This window comes from Molossus molossus, unplaced genomic scaffold, assembly GCF_014108415.1.
Source record: "Molossus molossus isolate mMolMol1 unplaced genomic scaffold, mMolMol1.p scaffold_m16_p_2, whole genome shotgun sequence".
NCBI lineage: Eukaryota > Metazoa > Chordata > Mammalia > Chiroptera > Molossidae > Molossus > Molossus molossus.
Window position 1 is genome coordinate 135,212,610 of NW_023425355.1, and position 20,419 is coordinate 135,233,028.

Below are 20,419 nucleotides of genomic sequence, written 5' to 3' on the forward strand. Positions count from 1 at the left end.
ACACCCCATATTGATACCCTGCTTCATTTATTCACACACACACACACACACACACACACCTGTTCTCTGTCTCTCCTCCCTAGAATGAAACCACAATGAAGAAGTGACTTTATTTTCTTCACTCCTGTATCCTCAGCATCTTAAACATTGCCTGGTGCATAGTGAGCACTTGCTACACATTTGTTGACTAAATAGAGGAATAGGTAATTATGAATGATACCAAGTGGAATTTATTCTGTAAATTTGAGCAGCATACTTTTACCTTAATGAAAACGCTTATGCGCAAAACTAGCATTAAGGAGGATTTATAATGTAAGAAAACAGTTATGAAGAAAGCCTACAGAGGCACCTGACTTGTAGCTGAGTCTCAGTTAATACCCAGACCCTAAGGAGAGTGCTTACATCACCATGGGTCTTAAATTAACAGGGCCTTTATACTGTTATCTCTAAGACTGTCATCCACTACAGTGCTAGAAAACTTTGGCTACCTCTCTTTTAAGACTTAAAGCATTATTTTTTAATTAGATTCACTCTGGAAAAAGAATGAATTCAAGGGTGAGCATATTCCCAACACTTTACTCTTGACACTTCTCTGAAGTTAGTTGAGAATCTAACTGCTACCCCTCAGGGCTGACCCTGTGCCCTCAAAAGGGATGAATAGGTAGGATGTGTAGATGAGCCCCAGGTCTCCAAGATATGCCATAGGGTTCTTGGAGTGTGATCTCCTAAAGAGCAGTAGTAGCATCACCAACCAGGAACCTGGTAGAAATGAAAATTCTTCAGCCCTGCCCAGACCTACTGAATCAGAAACTCCGGAGAGGAACCCAGAAATCTGTGTTTTAACAAGTCTTTCTGGTGATTCTGATGCATGCTCGAGTTTGAAGACCACTGTCATGGGAGGAATCATCTCCCTCAATGAATTGTGTGTAGAATAACCCATAGCAATGTTTTCCAGAAATCTCTAGTTAGACTGTGGCTGCAGCAACCCAAGGCACACTACCCAGAAACTATGCCACAGTCTATTAGGTTGAACCATATGAAATTGACATTTTTTTCTAAGTCAAATATGGTTGAATATGCCTTAAGCTTTCAGCTCAGAGATGTAGAGAGCTGTGAGATGTCCTTCCCGTGCTTACAACAAGAAAAAATCTGGACAGACTGGAAATTAAAAAGAGAACTGAGTTTGCAGAGCAAACAGCTATTTCAAAATCTTGAGAGAGGCACTTTCTGTGAGACATAGGACCTAAGCATTTGCTTACCAGGGACAGAACCCACCAGACGCCATAGAAATGGATAGAAAAATCAAGATAGAAAATTTAACAAATTGTGGAGGCTGAGGGTGGACTTGCTTAAGATTGTGAAGCTCTTGGGGGGAGGGGTTCCCACCCTTTTACAGGCTTTTCTTCTAAGAATCCCACCTGGCTTTCACAAGGAGAATCAGGGAAAATCCAGAGAAATCTCATGGTGCAGGCTGGATGCTGGCTCAGGAGCCACTGAGAATTTTACTCAGACATTTCTCCCTTAAGGAACAAAAGGCTTATTCTGCAGGGGAGAAGGACATGGTCTGAGGGCACTGGTGAAATACATTACAGCTTTACAGCTGGGGGAAAGGGAATTCTACCCAGTCCTAGTCCTCCCATCTCACCTAAAAAATAAAGATTTAATCTTTAGGGAGAAGAACCTTAAGGCTGTTGACTGAGAACACTGGGGAAAGACATTGGGGGGAGGGAAAGAGGGGACAGAAGCACTTGTGAAGGCTACACCTCTGAAAATGAGACTTAGAATATTATTATTATTTAAATTTTTTTCTTTTATTGATTTTAGAAAGAGAAGAAGGGAGAATGAGAGAGAGATAGAAACATCTATGAGATAGAACATTGATTGGCTGCCTCCTGCATGCGCCCCACTGAGGATTGGACCCACAACCTTGGCATGTGTCCTGACCGGGAATCAAACCGGTGACCTCTTGGTGCATGGGTTGATGCTCAACCATTGAGCCACACTGGCCAGAAGAGGCTTAGAACATTAGAGACTACCCCCTCCTTACCCCACTAGCACACTAACAAAACTCCAGGAATAACAACAGTGGGTTACAGCAGGGAGAGCTTCAGAGGCAGACTTTGTCCGAGGAACAGCACAAAGGGAAGCCCCAAAACTAAGAGAAATAAGAAAAAAAAAATCAGTAGAGGAATTCTAAGTTTCTGATGTCCATGGCGGGGGGAAAAAAACCAAACCTCAACACAGCCCAATTCTTGGCTAGATTAACATAGATTCCTATACTAGAGGGTCTTATTTACCACAGTATCTCCAGCCTTATACAAGATGTCTGGCTTTCAACCACAACAAAATTTACAAGGTATGCCAAAGGCAAGAAAAAGCAGTTTGAATAAACAAAGCAATCCTCAGAACAGTTAGATATGGTACAGCTATTGGAAGTATCAGAGAGATAATTTTAAAAATTATGATTACTATGTTAAAGGCTCTAATGGAAAATAGAAAACATGCAAGATCATATTGGTAATTTCAACAGAGATGAAAACTATAAGAAAGGATCAAATTGCTGGAAATAAAAAAAATACAGTAACAAATAAAGAATATATTTGATGGGCTCATCATCAGACTCATATATATTTACTTGAATAAATAGCAGGAATGACAAAGATAAAAAGAGTAGGCACAAACTACCAAGTCAAGAATGAAATGGGATGTCACTGCAGATCCTGAATCCATTAAAAGGATAAAGGAATAATACTGTTAACAACTTCATGATCATAAATTCAACATCTTAGAAGAAATGAGCTAATTCCTCAAAACCCACAAACTACCAAAACTCAAGCAAAATAAAATAGACCATATTAACAGTCCTATAACCATTAGAAAAACAAAACAAAACTGAACTTGTAATTTAAAGGCCCTGAAAAAGAAATCTTCCAGGTCCAAATGGATTTACTGGAGAATTCTACCAAACATTTAAAGAGGTAACACCAATCTCACACAATCTGTTACAGAAACCAGAAGAGGACAGAATACCTCCCAAATCATTTTATGAGGCTAGTATTACTCTGATACCAAAACAAGGCAAAAGCAGTACCAAAAAAATAAATAAATAAAAACTACAGGTCAGTATATCTCATGAACCTAGATGTATCCTCAATAAAATATTACCAAATAAAATCCAACAATGTGTGAAAAAATTATACCACAACCAAATAGAATTTATTCTAAGTATTCAAGTTCACCATTTGAAAATCAATCATTGTAATCCACCAATCAATAAGCTAAAGAAAAAAAAATCATATGATCATATCTATTGATGTAGAAAAGGCATTTAACAAATCCAATACTCATGCACAATAAAAATTCTCGGTGAACTAGAAATAGAAACTTCCTTAACTTGATAAATACCATCTACAAGAAACCCACAGTTATCATCATGCTTACAGTGAAAGACCAAATGCTTTCCTTTTAAGATTGGAACAAGGCAATGATGCCCATTCTCACTGCTCTTATTCAACACAGAACTGCAAGTTCTAGCCATAACAATAGGAAAGAAAGAGAAAGAAAAGGCATCCAGATTGGGGAAAAAAAGGAAGAAAAACTATCCCTATTTTCAGATTACCTGAATGTCTACATGGAAAATCCCAAGTGGGAGGAAAAAAAACACCTCCTGAACTAGTAAGTGAGCTCAGCAAGATCATGTAATAATATAAATGCAATGTACAAAATTGCGTTTTTACATACTAACAATGAACATGTGGAACCTTAAATTAAAAACACCATGCCACCCTGCCTGGTTTGGCTCAGTGGTTAGAGTGTCAGCCTACGGACCGAGGGGTCTCAGGTTCGATTCCCAGTCATTTACACTCACTCTAAAAACATTAAATACTTGAGTATAAACTTAAGTATAAACAAAATCTGGATGCTGAAAATTAGAAAATTCTAAAAAAAAATAAAGAATGTCAGAATAAATGGAGAGGAATACGATGTTCATAGATTGGAAGTTTCAATATAATAAAGATGTTAATTATTTCTAAATTGATCTATAGGTTTATGTGATTCCTATTAAAATTCTAGCAGGGTTGTTTTTGTAGACATAGATAAATTTATTGTGAAATGTCTATGTAAAAGCACAGGCCCTAATATAGTTAAAACAATTTTGGAAAAGAAAAATAAAGGACCGGCCGGTGTGGCTCAGTGGTTGAGCATCAACCCATGCACCAGGAGGTCGCCCATTCAGTTCCCAGCCAGGGCACATGCCCAGGTTGTGAGCCTGATCCCCAGTGGCAGGCATGCAGGAGGCGGCCAATCGATGTTCTCTTTCATCGATGTTTCTCTCTCTCTCTCCCTCTCACTTCCTCTCTCTCTAAAATCAATAAAGGAAAATAAAATTTTTTAAAGAAAAACAAAGGAGAACCCATCCTACCCAATATTAAGGGCTACTATATAGCTTCAGCAGTCAAGGCAGTGTGGTATTGGTAAGGGTTAAGTACATAGGTCAATGGAACACAATAGAGAACCCAGAAATAGACCCATACAAATATGCCCAACTGATTTTTGACAAAGGAACAAAAGCAATTCAATGAATGAAATATAGCTTTTTCATCAAATGGTGCTGGATCAATTGAACATCCAGAGGTAAAAAATAAACCTCTACCTAAAGCTCACACTCAAAATAAATTTTTAAATGTAAAATGTGAAACTATAAAACTTTTCAAAGAAAACATAAGAGAAAATATTTGGGCGCTAGAGCTAGGCAAAGAGTTCTTTGACTTGGAATCAAAAGCACACTTCATAAATGGAAAAATAGATAAATTGGGCCTCATGAAGATGAAAAACTTTTGTTGTCTATAAAAGACCCTGTTGAGAGGATGAAAAGGTTTCCAAATCAAATGTCTGACAAAGGACTGGTATCTAAAATATAGAGAGGACACTCAAAACTGAACAGTAAAAACCCAAACATTCTAATTAGAAAATGGGTACAAGACATTCATGAAAGAAGATATATAGATGGCAAATAAGTACATGAAAAGATGTTCAATGTCATTATCCATTGGGAAAATGCAAATGAAAAACACAATGAGATACCACTACACACTTATCAGAATGGCTAAAAGAGTGACAGCACCCAACACTGATAAGGACATGGAGAAATTGGATCATTCATGCACTGCTGGCGGGAAAATGAAATAGTATAGCCACAATGGAAAACAACTTGGCAGTTTCTTCAAAAATTAAACATACACTGCCCAGTGTGGCTCAGTGGTTGAGCATGGACCCATGTACCAAGAGGTTGCCGGTTCGGTGCCCAGTCAGGGCACATGCCCAGGTTGTGAGCCTGATCTCCAGTGGGGGGCATGCAGGAGGTGGCCCATCGATGTTCTTGCTCATCAATGTTCCTCTTTCTCTCTCCCTCTCCCTTCCTCTCTCTCTAAAATCAATAAAGAAAAATTATTAATATAAAATTAAACATGCAATGGGTGGGAAGAATTAACATCATTAAAATGTCCATACTACCCAAAACAATCTATAGTTTTTTTTAATGCAATCCCTATAAAAATATCAATGGTATTTTTTTTTCATGTAAATAGAACAAAAATCCCAAAATTTATATGAAACCACAAAAGACCAGGAATAGCCAGAGCAATCTTGAGAAAGAAGAGCAAAGTTGGAGGTATCATGCTACCTGATATCTATACTACAAGACCATTGTAATCAAAATAGCATGGCACTGGCATTAAAAAAAAAAAAATAGACACAAATCAATGGGACATAAAGAGGGCCCAGAAATAACCCACGCTTACATGGTCAGTTAATCTATGACAAAAGAGGCAAGAATATACTATGGAGTAAAGACAGTCTATTCAATAAATGGCGTTGAGAAAATTGGACAGACACATGCAAAAATATGAAACTAGACCACATTTTTACACCATATGCAAAAATAAACTCAAAATGGATTAAAGATTTAAATGTAAGACCTGAAACCATAAAACTCCTAGAAGAAAACATAGGCTGTAAAGACTCTGACATTGCTCTTAGTAATATATATTTTTTCTAATATATCTCCTCAGGCAAGGGAAACAAAAGAAAAAAATAAACAAATGGGACTACAGCAAATTAAAAAGTTTTTGCACAGCAAAGGAAATTATCAACAAAATGAAAAGGCAATCTACTGAATGGAAGAAGATATTCAACAATGATACATCTGATAAGGGGTTAATATCCAAACTTCATAAAGAACTCAGACATCTTAACAGCAAAAAACAAAACAAAACAAAAAACAATCCAATTATAAAATGGGCAGAGGACCTAAATAGACATTACTCAAAGAGGACATACAGATGGCCAATAGACTTATGAAAAGATGCTCAACATCACTAATCATTAGAGAAATGAAAATTAAACTCACAATGTGTTATCGCCTCACACCTGTCAGAATGACTGTCATCAATAAATCCACAAACAAGTGTTGGTGAGGATGTGGAGAAAAGGAACTTTTATGCACTGTTGCTGGGAATGCAGACTGGAGCAGCTGCTGTGGAAATAACTCAGACAGAGAAAGACAAATACCATATGATTTCACTTATATGTAGAATCTAAAGAACAAAATTAACGAACAAACAAAACAGAAACAGACTCATAGAAACAGAGAATAAATGATAGTTGCCAGAGGGGAGGGAGTTTTGGGGATGAGTGAAAGAGCTGAAGGGATTAAGAAATACAAATTGGTATCACAAAATAGTCACAGGGTTGTAAAGTACAGTACAGGGAATATAGTCAGTAATATTGTAATATCTATGTATGGTGTCAGATGGGTACTAGACTTATCGAGGGGGATTACTTTGTAAATTAAATAAATGTCTAATCATATTGTACACCTGAAACTAAGACAAAATGATATTGAATGTAAACTGTAATTGAAAAAAAAAAATTAAACATGCAACTACTGTTATGACTCAGAATTTGCACTCCCTAGAGAAATGAAAATGTATGTGCACACAAAAACCTGTACATGAATGTTTATAGAAGCTTTATTTATAGCCTTAAACTGAAAACAACCTAAGGGTGACTGGCTAAAGAAACTGTGGTACATCCATACCATGGAATAGTGCTCAGCAATAAATAGAGCAAAATACTGTCACATGCAACAACTTGGATGAATCCCAAGGGAATGATGCTGAGCAAAACAAGACAATCCTAAAAGGTTACATACTGTGCCTGGCCAGGGTGGCTCAGTGACTTGAGCGTCGTTCCGTGGACTGAGAGGTCCCAGTTTGATTCCTGGTTGAGGCACATGCCCAGGATGTGGGCTCGATTCCCAGTAAGGGGTGTGCAGGAGGTAGCCGATCGGTGTTTCTCTGTCACATCGATGTTTCTCTCTCTATCTTCCTCTCTCTCACTAGAAAAATCAATAAAAAAACATTTCTAAAAAGGTTACATACTGTGTGGTTCCATACATACATTTTTGAAATTACATAATTATAAGAATGCAAAACAGATTAGTGGTTGCCAGAGGGTAGGTATGGTAGGTGAGGAGGGAAATGAGTGTGGCATCAAAGGACAACAGAATGGATCCTTATGGTGATGGAACTGTTCTGAATTGTGATTGTATCAATGTCAATGTCCTCGTTGTAATAGTGCACTATAGTTTAGCAAGATGCTACCAATGGGGTAAACTGGTTAAAGGGTACACTAGATCTCTCTGATTTCTTACAACTGCATATGATCCTACAATTATCTCAAAATAAAAATGTTTAATTTTAAAAAGCCTTTTGCACATACAAAACAGCAATAGAGACAAATAAGGAATTTTCTAGAAGAGAATCATCAAGTTGATGAGTAACCTGAAAATTATGTCATGAAGAAATGATTGAAGGGTCTGGGAAGTGGGGTATCCCCACCCAAAAAATGGTACTTCGACCTGGCCGGTTTGGCTCAGCAATTAGATCATTGGCCCATGGACCAGAGTTGTGGGCTTGATTCTGGTCAAGGGCATGTACCTCGGTTGCGGTTCAATCCCCAGCCCTGGTTGGGGTCATGTGGGAGGCAACCAATCGATGTGTCATTCTCACATCAATGTTTCTCTCTCTCTCTCACTCTCTCTCTCTCTCTCTCCTTCCCACTCTCCCTCCCACTCTATCTGAAAATCAATGGAAAAATATCCTCCGATGAGAATTTAAAAAAAAGTGATATTTGGAAAGCTGCCATGTGGAAGAAGAATTAAATTAGACTCAATGGGTGGAAGTTACAAGAGAAGATTTCATTTAAATTTATGGAAGAACTTTCTAGAAACTAGAGTTGTTAAGAAATAAGATGGTGAAATTCTAAATATCTGTAGATACTAGCTATTCCGGGAGCATACCAGGATGCCTTAGGGCCTTTGCCCTGGCTCTTCCCTCTGCATGCAATGCTCTTCCTATACATATTTGCATGGCTAACACACTCATCTCTTTCAAGTTTTTGTTTAATATCCATTGTAAGTCAAGTAGGTGCTCTGGTTCATGTTATCATTATCCTCACTCCAGACCCTAGGCTGATGAAGCAGGTACCATTTGGAATATTGCTGCTAGCAGAAAGTTGATGGCAGAGAGAAAAGAGAGCTCTGGAAGGTCCAGCACCTAAAACAAAATGCTCAGTTTCAAAGTGAGGCTGGAGGTTCCCAGGAAAAGGAATTGGAAATTAAAAGAGTAATTTTGGAAAGCTATTGGTGTGCTGGTGAGTTCCTCCATGCCAATGGAAGTGGCAGAGGGTTGCCTACCACTTACCAGTAGCCAAGGGAAAGAATATAAAGATAGTTTGCTCCATGTGTTGCACACAGTTTTGAGGACATAAAGGACAAGTGGCTGAGTCATACCTCAGAAATCTAGAGGGATTGCAGCGATAGAGGGGCTGGATGAGATTGGCCAGCACTCCCAGAGGTTGTGGGGCAAAAAATATGTGTTTCCTGCAGACCAGATGTGGTCCCAGCATGAGACAGCCATCAGCGGGGTTGTCTTAGATCCTCTCCCTACACACCCCCCACCCTGGAGAGCTGGCCAGCACAGTGGAGAAGAGAAAAGCTGCCAACCATGCTCCTCCTTTTTCCATCATAATGATCAGCTCATAAGCACACCTCAAGAGGAGAGGAGAGAAGTGCTTGTCTTTTTCTTTTTTTTATTCATACTTACTGGAGGATATTTTTTTCATTGATTCTTAGAAGGAGGGGGAGAGAGAAAGAGATAGAAACATCAGTGTGAGAGAAACACCTCGATTGGCTGCCTCCTACACAAGCCCCAACTAGGGCCAGGGATCGAACCTGCAACCCAGGTATGTGCCCTTGACCTGAATCAAATCCTTGACCATCTGGTGCATGGGCCAACTTTCTAACCATTGAGCCATGCTGGCCAGGGTGAGGTGCTTTTCTTTTTAATGGTAAAACTTTTAAGTCCTTTCATCTTAAAAGAATTTCAGACTTATGAAAAAGTTGCAAAAGTCAGTAAGAGGCACAACACAGGACCGAGAAAAGGAGCCCAGGGAGAGCCCAGTGATTGTCCTGAGTTGAGTAGAAGGAGGTTGCAACTCGAGGACTGAAGAGGAGAGAGCTGCACAGAGAGTTGCAGAGGTGTGTGGATCTGGAATCTTTAGCAGAGTACTGTCTAGCACTTATGTGTGAAGAAAGTATCTGAGGCTGTGGAAAGAAGCACTTCAATAGATTAGAGGGAACAATCCCACAGGGCCCGAATAGTTTCTGTTTCCACTGGCCAGAATGGAAAAATGTCATAATTCACAGGACATCGGATAGAGTCCTCAGAAGGGTATTGCCTCCACCCTAAAGGTTGCTTTGATCCCACTTAAAATAAAGCTTAAAAGCAAGCCTCAGAAGGATCAAACTGTTTCCAAGTAATTTTTTGAAAATATTTTTTTATTGATTTTTAGAGGAAGAGGAAGGGAAAGGGAGAGAGGGAGGGGGAAAAACATCACTCAGCTGCTTCCTGCATGCTCCCTACCAGGGATCGAGTCCTCAACCAGGCATGTGCCCTGACTGGAATAGAACCAGAAATCTTTTGGTGCAGAGGACAACGCCTAAGCAACTGAGCCACACCGGCCAGTGCTCCAAGTAACTTAACTGTGTCCCAGAATAAAGTTCAAGAATATAGGAATACAAAAATATGCAGTACCCATTAAGGTAAAATTCACAATGTGTGGCATCTAATAAAAAAATTACCCAGCATGCAAAGAAGCAGGAAAATATGACCCATCAGGAGAAAAATCAAAAGACATATCCAGGAATAAAACAGATGATAGGATTAGTAGGCAAGGACATTCAGTATTCCATATGTTCAAGTAGGTAAAAGGCATGTGTGGGACAAGAATAGGACCATACTGGGTGTCACCAGTGGGTGGTCAATTTAGGGTTGACATAACTGTCAGTTCAGAGATCGCATGCCCATGCCTAATGTCTTGGTCTTTCCACCCCCCCCCAATCAAAAGTAACACTCTAGTTCCATCATATATTCCATAGTAGGTCTTAGAGGGAAATAACGTACAATTTTTAATATATCTTACAAAGTTCCCCTTTTTCTCACAAGCTACTTGCTTACTCATCATTAATATTAAAAACTTCCTATGAGTTTCACTTATCTTTCATAAGCTAGTATTTTATATATAACCTATGCTTAATATAAGTTTCATCCATCCTGTTTGTTTTTCTTATATTTTATGGCAGATTATAATAATCTATGTCCATACAATACTTATAGCATCTGTACACAGGTATATTTGTCCATATCTATCTATCTATCTATCTATCTATCTATCTATCTATCTATCAATCATCTATCTATCTCACATGACAGCAGGGACTTAGGCTGTTTCGTTCACTACACAGTGCCTGACACAGAATAGGTGCTCAACAAATCCTTGTAGAGTTACTATATAAGAATTTTTCCACCAAAGATATATAATATTGTGCAATTTGGTTCTCTTTTGTTATTATTTGCTCTAAATCCTTGGTACAATAAAAAAAGTAATGAAGCTGCCACTCAAATGGTAACTTAAATACTTTTTACAAGGTTGAATGAATCAAAAGAACTAACTAGTTTGACCAAGGTTGGTATGAATAACCAGCCTAAAATAAAATAAAGGAAAACGCCTAGATTTAACCTTACTTTTTAACTACAGTACTTCCATTCTACTCTTCCATCCGCCATTCTAGTCCAAATGGCACCTCTGTGTTGGGGCAAACTGGTTCCCAGGATGTGCATTTAGAGAGAGACAAGGCAGGGGTCAAAACAGAAAAGACTAATCCAGTATTTTGCAATTTTCTCCTCAGTGGAGCTGGGGCAGGTTAGGAGGGACATGGGGAGAAGGGGCTGGGAAATGTTTCAGGTGTTCAAATTACTGAAGACAATGAAATGGTGGGCTGTGTTCTCCCAGGCCACCTACGGGGTAAATGCTGGGCTCTTAACTCAGCAGGGTTTGTGTTTAGAGAAGGACATTATCCAAGCCAGAACTCACAAATCCTGTGTGTCTTAGTAGGGCCCCAGTGAGAGCTGGAAGGAACGCAGAAAGATTGAAGTGGAAGTGACAGCAAGATATTGGCAAGCGATTGTTAAATGGGCATTTTTGCCCTTCTGAAGGCTGTGCCAAGTTATTGGAATAATCTCAGATGAACAGGAACATTAGGAAAATAACTATTATTATGCATTACAAGGTTACAAAGAAAATGTGTTCTTTTATAGCATCATATTTTTTAAAATCTTAGAACAGAGATGTTGAAAGTTTTCCCTAGCTTTCCCCTTCCCAATTCTGGTCTGCTTGTGTCTTTACATATTTCCTCGGAAGCCATTTTCCATTCATTGGCCACAAAAGAGGGTATACATTGATGTTACTCGTGAAGTTCCTAATTCCTATCAGAACTGGGTTTAAGCCCTGGTCGGTTTGGCTCAGCGGTTAGAGCGTCGGCCTGCGGTCCGGAGAGACCCGGGCTCGGTTCCCGCTAAGGGCATGTTGTACCTTGGTTGCAGTTTGTCCCCGGCCCTGGTTGGGTCGTGCGGGTGGCAGCCACTCGATGTGTCACTTTCACGTCGATGTTTCTCTCTCTCTCTCCCTCCCACTCTATCTGAACAAAATATCTAAAAATGTCCTCTGGTGAGGATGAAAAAAAAAAAAGAACTGGGTTTAAGGCAGGATTTCTTTAAAGATTTATACTGGTAGTTTCTGATGGGGGGGGGATGTGTGGCGGGATAGACTGTATTATTACTGAAATGTGAAGAAAAGCCAAAATGTTTTATAAGGTAAATTCTATCCTGCTTGTATCAAAATGGCTTGTGATGTGCTGCAAAGGAGACCGTCAAGAAAGTGAAAAAACAACTCACAGAATGGGAAAAAATATTTGTAAGTCACATATGTGATAAGGGACGTGCATCCACAATATAAAAATAACTTTTATAACTCAATAATAAAAAGACAAATACCCATTTTTAAAATGGACAAAGGATCCTAATGGATTTTTTTCCCAAAGAAGTTATACAAATGGGGAATAAGCACGTGATAAGATGCTCAACATCATTTGTTATCGGAGAAATGTAAATCAAAACCACAATAAGATACCACTTTATACCCATTAATATGTCTATAATAAAAAAGACAACAGTAAGTGTTGATGTGAGTATGAAGAAATTGGAACTTTTGAACTTGTACACTGCTGATAGAAATGTAAAACTGTGGAGCTACTTTGGAAAACAGTGGCAGTTTCTCTAAAGGTTAAATATCGAGTTGTCATAAGACCGAGAAATCCTATTTCTAGGTATATATATACCCATGACAGATGAAAACCTCTGTTCACACATTGCATGGTTCCATGCATGTGAAATGTCCAGAATAGCAAATCTGTAGAGACAGAAAGTAGATTGGTTGTTGCCTAGGGCTGAGGGGTGTTGGAGGGGTGGGGGGATGGAGAGAGACTGCTAATGGGTACTGGGTTTGAGGGGGTGATGAAGATGGTCTAAAACTGATTGTGGCAATGGCTGTTCAACTCTGAATACACTAGAAACCACTTAAATGGGTGAATTGGATGGTTGGATGGTTTGTGAATTATGTCTCCATAAAACTGTTATTTAAAATAAAAGAACAGCTCTGGCCGGTTTGGCTCAGCGGTTAGAGCGACGGCCCACGAACCAGAGAGACCCGGGTTTGGTTCCCGCTAAGGGCACTACCTTGGTTGCAGTTTGTCCCTGGCCCTGGTTGGGTCGTGTGGATAGCGATCACTTGATGTGTCTCTCTCACATCGATGTTTCTCTCTCTCTTCCCCCGCCCCTCCCGCTCTATCTGAAGATAAATGCAAGAAAATGTTCTCGGGTGAGGGGAAAAAAAAGAAATAATTTAAAAAAATGAAAAAACAAAACCTTTTGTTGTTGTTAATCCTTACCCAAGGAAATACACTTTTTCATTAATTTTTAGAAAGAGTGGAAGGGAGGGAGGGAGAGAGAAACATGGATGTTAGAGAGACACATAGATTGGTTGCCTCCCACACGTGCCCTCACCGGGGTGGGGATCAAACCTGCAACCCAGGTACATGCTCTTGACTGGGAAATGAAACCGAAACCCTTCAGTCTCCTGGCAGATGTTCTAATTGCTGAGCCAAACCAGGGAGGGCCTTCCCCTCTTTTAAGTGCAAGTAGTACCTGCAGTGGTAATACTTTTTTTATATTTGGGCCACAATCGTGAGGTGGGTAAGATCCAGAGCAAAGATTCCTGTGGAATCATAATTTCATAGGTGGAACAGGCAGCCTACTTGGACTCTTATTTCCCAGGCAAATAAAATGTGTTGCTTTGTCAAGTTCACATTGAAAATCAGGAGGAGCGGGCCTCCAGGAGTGGGCTGAGGAGGACCATGCTCTTGGCAACTGGGGATAAGGAGTACAAAATCAGAGGCGTTTTGTTTTGTTTTGTTTTGGTACTTGCCCCTAGCGGGAGCCGAGCCCGGGACTCTCTGGTCCACAGGCCAACGCTCCAACCGCTGAACCAAACCCGCCAGGGCAAGGCATTTTATTTTTAATTAATTAATTTTGTTGTTGTTAATCCTCACCCGAGGATATTTTTCCCATTGATTCTTTTTGTTTGTTTTATTTTTTCTTTATTGATGTGTGAGAGAGAGAGAGAGGAAGGGAGAGAGAGATAGAAACATGAAGGAGAGAGAACATCCATTGGCCGCGTCCTGTCGGGCCCACAACGGGGCCATGTGCCCTCACGGGAATCCAAAGGCGACCTCGGGTGCACGCGTCCTCGCTCAATCACTGAGCCACACCCACCAGGCTTCCCACTGATTTTTTATTTTTTTATCCTCACTGGAGGACATTTTCCCATTTTTTGTTCGGGTTGAGTGGGAGGGAGAGAGAGAGAGAAACATCGACGTGAAGGGACACATCAAGTAGTTGCCACCCACACAACCCAACTACCGCCGGGGACAAACTGCAACGGAGGTACGCGCCCTTAGCGGGAACTGAACCCGGGGCTCTCTGGACCGCAGGCCGACGCTCTAACCGCTGAGCCAAACCGGCCAGGGCTTCCCATTGATTTTAGGAGAGAGTGGAGGGCGGGGGAGAGACAGACAGAGACATCGACAGCGATATGAGAGAGACACATTGGTTGCCTTCCTGCACACACTCCCCGTCCGGATCTCAGGTACATGTCCTTGACGTGACCCTTTGATGTGATCCTTTGACTTGACGCTTTGACGTGACCCTTTGACGTGAGCCTTTGTGCTCCGGCGGTTGCTCTATCCACTGAGCGACACAGGCCAGGGCCGGAAGTGTTTTAAGTTAACATCTCATCTCAACTCTGGGTTAAAACTACATCTCTATTTAGTTGGGAATTGAATAGTATTTACTTCGAACCAGCGCTTTGAAAGAGTTTTTAGTCAACTTGAAAATCCTCACATTGTTTTGACGAAAAACAAAAGTTGGTCAGTCTGGAGAGATGGCGACAAGAAAACCCGCCAAGTAGTGAATCCACCCTTCTCCGGGTGCTGTCTGGGGGGGGGGCGGCAAGGGGCGCCCTGCTCGCTCCTGCCCCACCCGCCCCTCCCAGATCTCCCTGCGCGCTCCGCTGCCCGGGAGAGACCATAGGGGGCGCCCTGCTCGCTCCTGCCCCACCCGCCCCTCCCAGATCTCCCTGCGCGCTCCGCTGCCCGGGAGAGACCATAGGGGGCGCCCTGCTCGCTCCTGCCCCACCCGCCCCTCCCAGACGTCCCCGCGCGCTCCGCTGCCCGGGAGAGACTATAGGGGGCGCCCTGCTCGCTCCTGCCCCCACCTCAACCCTCCCAGACGTCCCCGCGCCCCCCACTTGACCCCTGCATGCCCTGACCCCTGACGTCTTAAATCCCCGCCCCTCTCTCCCAGGCTTTAAAAGGCGCCAGGGGGCCGACCCGGCTGGAGCTTCCCTCCGAGGGGGTCTCTAGCGCGCGCCAGTCCTCACGCCTCAGGAGCCGCTGACGACTGCGTGCGGCCCCGCCGCGAGCGCAGCCGCCAGCCACTCTCGCCGAGGTGGGATGGAGGAAGGTCGCGCCTGGCAGCCCATGGAGAGCGGCCGCGGGAGTCCCTCGGCTGAGGGGCCGGCGGCCGGGCTCCCCCAGCGCCCGCGGAAGCCGGACGGGGCGGCCGAGAGCGCGAGGGGCCCAGGCGGGCCGCGGCGCGCCCTGAGGGTGGTGTACGTGTGCAATGAGAGCCTCGAGGACGACGCGGCCGACAGCCCCGAGGAGGGAGCGTTCCAGTGCCTCGTGGGGGCCTGCGAGGCCCAGGGCGCCCACCTCACCACCATGCTGTTCGAGGTGCTCGACTTCGAGGAGACGGCCAAGCTCGACGCCTTCTACTACGCAGGTGAGGCGGACGCCCCCTTCGCCCCCGTCCGGTTCCCGTGGGCTCTCCTCGCCCTCCGGCGCGTCCCCAGCTTAGCACCCCCGACTCCTTCGACAGGCGCGCGTGGCCGGTGGGGAACGACAGAGTAGGTGGCCTTACGCCCTTTTACAGAGGGCAAAAGAGAGGCCACCGGCATCTAGATCTCTCTGTGCCCCAGTCTCCTTAAACAGCAGGTGACCCGAGAAAAAGCTGATAACCCAGACGGTGCCGAGCCAGTGGTTCGGCTTTTACTTTCTCACTCCCGCGTGTCCCTTACCGCCGCGGGCTCCAACCCTGGCTACAGTTTAAGGTCACCTGGGGAGTTTCTAGAACGCCCGAAGCCGGACCGATGTCGTCAGCACCCCAAGGCTCTGGTTGTTTCATCTTTCCCCGGGTGTCTCCGTTTTCGGTCACAGGGAGAATCGGTGTGTTACACCAGAAAGGGGGGTGGGGTGGCGGGGAGCTCTTAGAAATGCCCCGGTGTCCTTTTCCACACTTTAATTCCTGTCCCCAACACACATCGACAGTTTTGTGACAGACTTTTACCTCATAAGAGCACTCGGGAACGGAATGCGACGCCTCGAAGCTTAACGAGTGTGCCCGTGAGAACCTAGCCGTAAAATCCGTACTTTTGGTTGACAAGAGTTTTTTTTTTCATGTGTGGAGTGGACTGTCGCTTGGCTTTTTTCCTTCCCCAAACCCTTGAGTGATATTCATAAGCATTGTCTGTGAGATAGTGGTTCCCCGGGGTGGCCTGCCTTGGTTTCTCCACTGGTCAAAAGGAAGTAACAGTGCGGGCCCTAAAAGGTGGGGGAGGGTGAATGGCGAGTGTCTGCCAACCGTGCTGCAGTCCTAAGCCAGGTTTGTCACCGTTCATTCATCCTTTGCCCAGGGAACACTGATCTGTTTTCTGCAGAGCAAATCCTCACCAGCGGGAAGGGGGGCACAGCGTCAGGTTTGTTCAAATGAGTGGCAGCTGGACCTGTGGAAAACAGTCTCTTGACATTTCTGTTCACTCCGAGTATACTCTTCAGCACAGCGTCTGTTTAGAAAAGCTGTTCAGGAGCCCACTTCACGTGGAACCACGGGGTTTTCTCGGCTTCTCTTTATTCTCCTCCGAAGTTGGAGTTTGAACAGAGTCTTTTCTGAGTGGCTAAATATTCCTTTTGTCATGAGGTACAACTGTAGCCTCCTTCCTGTGGGTGCCAACTCTGAAAAACTGGTGTGCAGTGGACAGTGCTGTTCTAGAAAAAAATGCTTGTGGGGCAGGGGAACTTTTTTTTTCTTTGAAAAAATTAAAGGATTTTATTTCTTTGCTATTTTTCATGTTAGTGCAAGGTATGCATATTGGATACTCTAATGTTTGCATCTATGATGAAAATTAAGGGAGTTTTATTTGGAAAAGAAAAGTTAAAATTTTGAGAAAGGGATAAGGAAGAGAAGAAAGGTAGAAGAGATTTCACTTTTTTTTTTTGCAATTATCTTCAGATAGAGCGGGAGGGAGAGAAGGGGGGAAGAGAGAGAGAGAAACATCGATCTGAGAGAGACACATCGACTGGTTGCCACCCACACGACCCCAACCGGGGCCGGGGACAAACTGCAACCGAGGTATGTGCCCTTAACAGGAACCGAACCCAGGACTGCCTGGTCCCCGGGCTGATGCTCTAACTGCTGAGCCAAACCGGCCAGGGCGAGATTTCATAATTTTTAAAGAGAATGGCATTAGCCACTCTTCTTCCACACCAAAGCAAACCAACCACAATTGGGGAAAGGAGCCTCAGAATTCCTCCTGATTATGGAAATAAAATGGAAATTTAATAAAGTAAGAATGACATATTGGAGGTAGTATCAGTCAGATTCTTCCCTGTATTTGCTGCAGTGGGACAGTATCTGCATATCCTAGTGGGGGGGGGGGAGTTGCTATGACTTGGAAGGGGTAGCAAAGTATTTTTTTCAAAAGATTGTTTTATTGCCCTGGCCAGTGTGGCTCAGTTGGTTGAGTGTCAGCCCATGCCGCAAAAGGTCACGAGCTCAATTCTCGATCACGGCACATGCCCCTGTTTAGGGCTTGATCCTTGGTTAGGGGGTGTTTAGAAGGCAGCCAATCGAAGTTTCCTTCTGTCTCCTTTCCTCTCTCTCTAAAATCAGTAAAAACCTATTTTTAAAAAAATATTTTTTTAGAGAGAGAGGGAGAGAAAGAAACATCAATGTGAGAGTAAAACATTAACTGACCGCCTCTCACACACACGTCCACTGGGGATCAAGCCCGAAACCTGGGCATGTGCCCTGATCAGGACTCAGACTGGCAACTGTTAGGTGCACAAGACAACGCCCAACCCATTGATCCACATCCACTGGGGCAGGGACAGTAAAGTTTGTTGTTGTTGTTGTTGTTGTTAATACTCACCAGAGGAGACTACAGAGTGGCTCCTTAGTGGAGAGGGTGAGGCCAGTATTCAGGTCCCAGAACAGAACGCTGAGAAGGCAGAGGAAAGAAGCAAATCATATCAGGTTAAAACATAATCTATTCAGTGACAAGCTGCTCCACAAAAGTGCAGGTTTCCTATGAAAATGGCCTGCAAAACCTGGGACCCTTCTGTCCTTTACCCCTGCCCTCTGCCCTCTCCCACCCTTCTCCTTTGTCTTCTCCATTTGCTTTCTTTCCTTTATAAACTAATTATAGAAGTTCCCCATGGCTGTGGAATTAGTATATATATCGCCACTTCTTAATAGCATCACTAGGAAATACATTCTCTTTAATTTGAGTAGGTAATAGAGTTCAAGGAACAATCATATAGGCCAAATGTCTAATTTATTCAGCTGCAGTGTGATTTTTGACTCCAAGCAAATGTCTGTGGGGAACATTTATCCGTTTGAGATAAATTAACCAGGCTGTGTTGTAAACTGTTTCTTCAGCATATACATTTGTCCTTTCTTGAGCGAGCACCTCTAAAGTGTAAATTTCGATATGTTAGTCTTCTGTTTTAAACCCTTCATGATTATTATTTTTAAAATTGTAGGTGAGACATTGATACGATGGGTGTTTATTTTTCTTTGAGTTCTCATCTTCTAGTGATATATGATGTAATATTTGGGGAGGAAATAATATGCTCTCTGGGATTTGCTTCAAAATAAAGTAGAAAGGAACTGTGGCCGGTTGCTCAGTGGTTAGTGCATCGACCCGTGGACCAGAGAGTCCTGAGTTCCATTCCCGCTAAGGGCGCATGCCTCAGTTGCAGTTTGTCCTCAGCCACGATTGGGGTTGTGTGGGTGGCGACCAGTCAATGTGTCTCTCTCACATCAATGTTTCTCTCTCTCTCTTCCCTCCTCTCTCCCTCCCACTCTATCTGAAGATAAATGCAAAAGAAAATGTCCTCAGGTGAGGATTAAAAAATAATAATAATAAAGTAAAAGGGGGTGGTGTGGATGGCAATAGAATGAATCAGGGAGGCTGACTGTGAGTTCATAATTGTTGAGGGAGGTAAGGGGCGTTCAGAAGTTTCATTATACTTTTCTGTCTACTTTTATACACATATTTATAATTTTACATAATAAGAAGTAAAAAAAAAAAAAAAAAACCCTACCATACGTTTCCCATTGCTTCAAGGTAGAGGCCAGCCCTCTTAACATGTCCTTCAGACCTCGTTACCGCCTGGCTTCTACTAACTCTTCCAGGTTCATCTTCTTGGGTGTTCTAGTCCCATGAAATTATTTGCAGTGGCCCTAACATCTACATCCCATCTTACTTCTGGTCTCTTGCACTAACTGTCTTTTCTTCCTCCAACACCCATTCCTTCTCTTTCCATCCCCCCATCCTCACCCTGATTTGCTTGCCTAAGTCTTATGGACTCTCAGGTCCCAGACAATATCACTCTGTCCTTGCCTTCCCTGACCGCTCTCCGCCCAGGGGTACCTTTGTCACCATTTCTCTCACTGCACCTCTCCTTATGGTGATTCTAACCACAATTTCCTTCCTGTTGTCACTGTATTACACTTATTTTGAGGAAAGGGATCATGCCTCATTCACACTTCTATCCCTAGTACCCAGAATGATGCCTGGCATATAACTGGCACCCAGTCTATAAATCAGAGAATAAAAGGCCCATCCAGGGCTTATTGACACTTGGCCTCAGGTCTCCCAGTGCCTCTGCACAGAGTCAGCCATGCCTGGTGCTTATGTGACTTCTGCTTGACACCTTGTTTTTTCACACCCCTGTTCTGTTTCATTGGGATTTTGTGACTTCTTTTTTTTTTTTTTTTAATCCTCACCTGAGGACATTTTTCCATTTTTTGTTCAGATAGAGTGGGAGGGAGAGAGAGAGAGAAACATCGATGTGAAAGGGACACATCGAGTGGTTGCCACCCGCACAACCCAACCAGGGCCAGGGACAAACTGCAACCGAGGTACGTGTCCTTTAGCGGGAACCGAACCTGGGTCTCTCTGGACCGCAGTCCAATGCTCTAACCGCTGAGCCAAACCGGCCAGGGCAGGATTTTGTGACTTCTTATGAGTCACAGCAGCACGAGCATAAATTTGGACTTTA

At 43.0% G+C, this 20,419-nt stretch overlaps 1 protein-coding gene across 1 annotated transcript in view; it reads left to right on the plus strand.

The window, feature by feature from the left end:
* Window positions 1–15,529: 15,529 nt before the first annotated feature.
* The window catches only part of MAP3K15 (mitogen-activated protein kinase kinase kinase 15), an 89,504-nt gene continuing 84,614 nt past the window's right edge, over window positions 15,530–20,419 (plus strand). Inside the window, exon 1 of the mRNA XM_036270182.1 lies at window positions 15,530–15,857. Within this exon, the coding sequence (XP_036126075.1) occupies window positions 15,530–15,857 (328 nt within the window). The remainder of the gene's footprint in view (window positions 15,858–20,419) is intronic.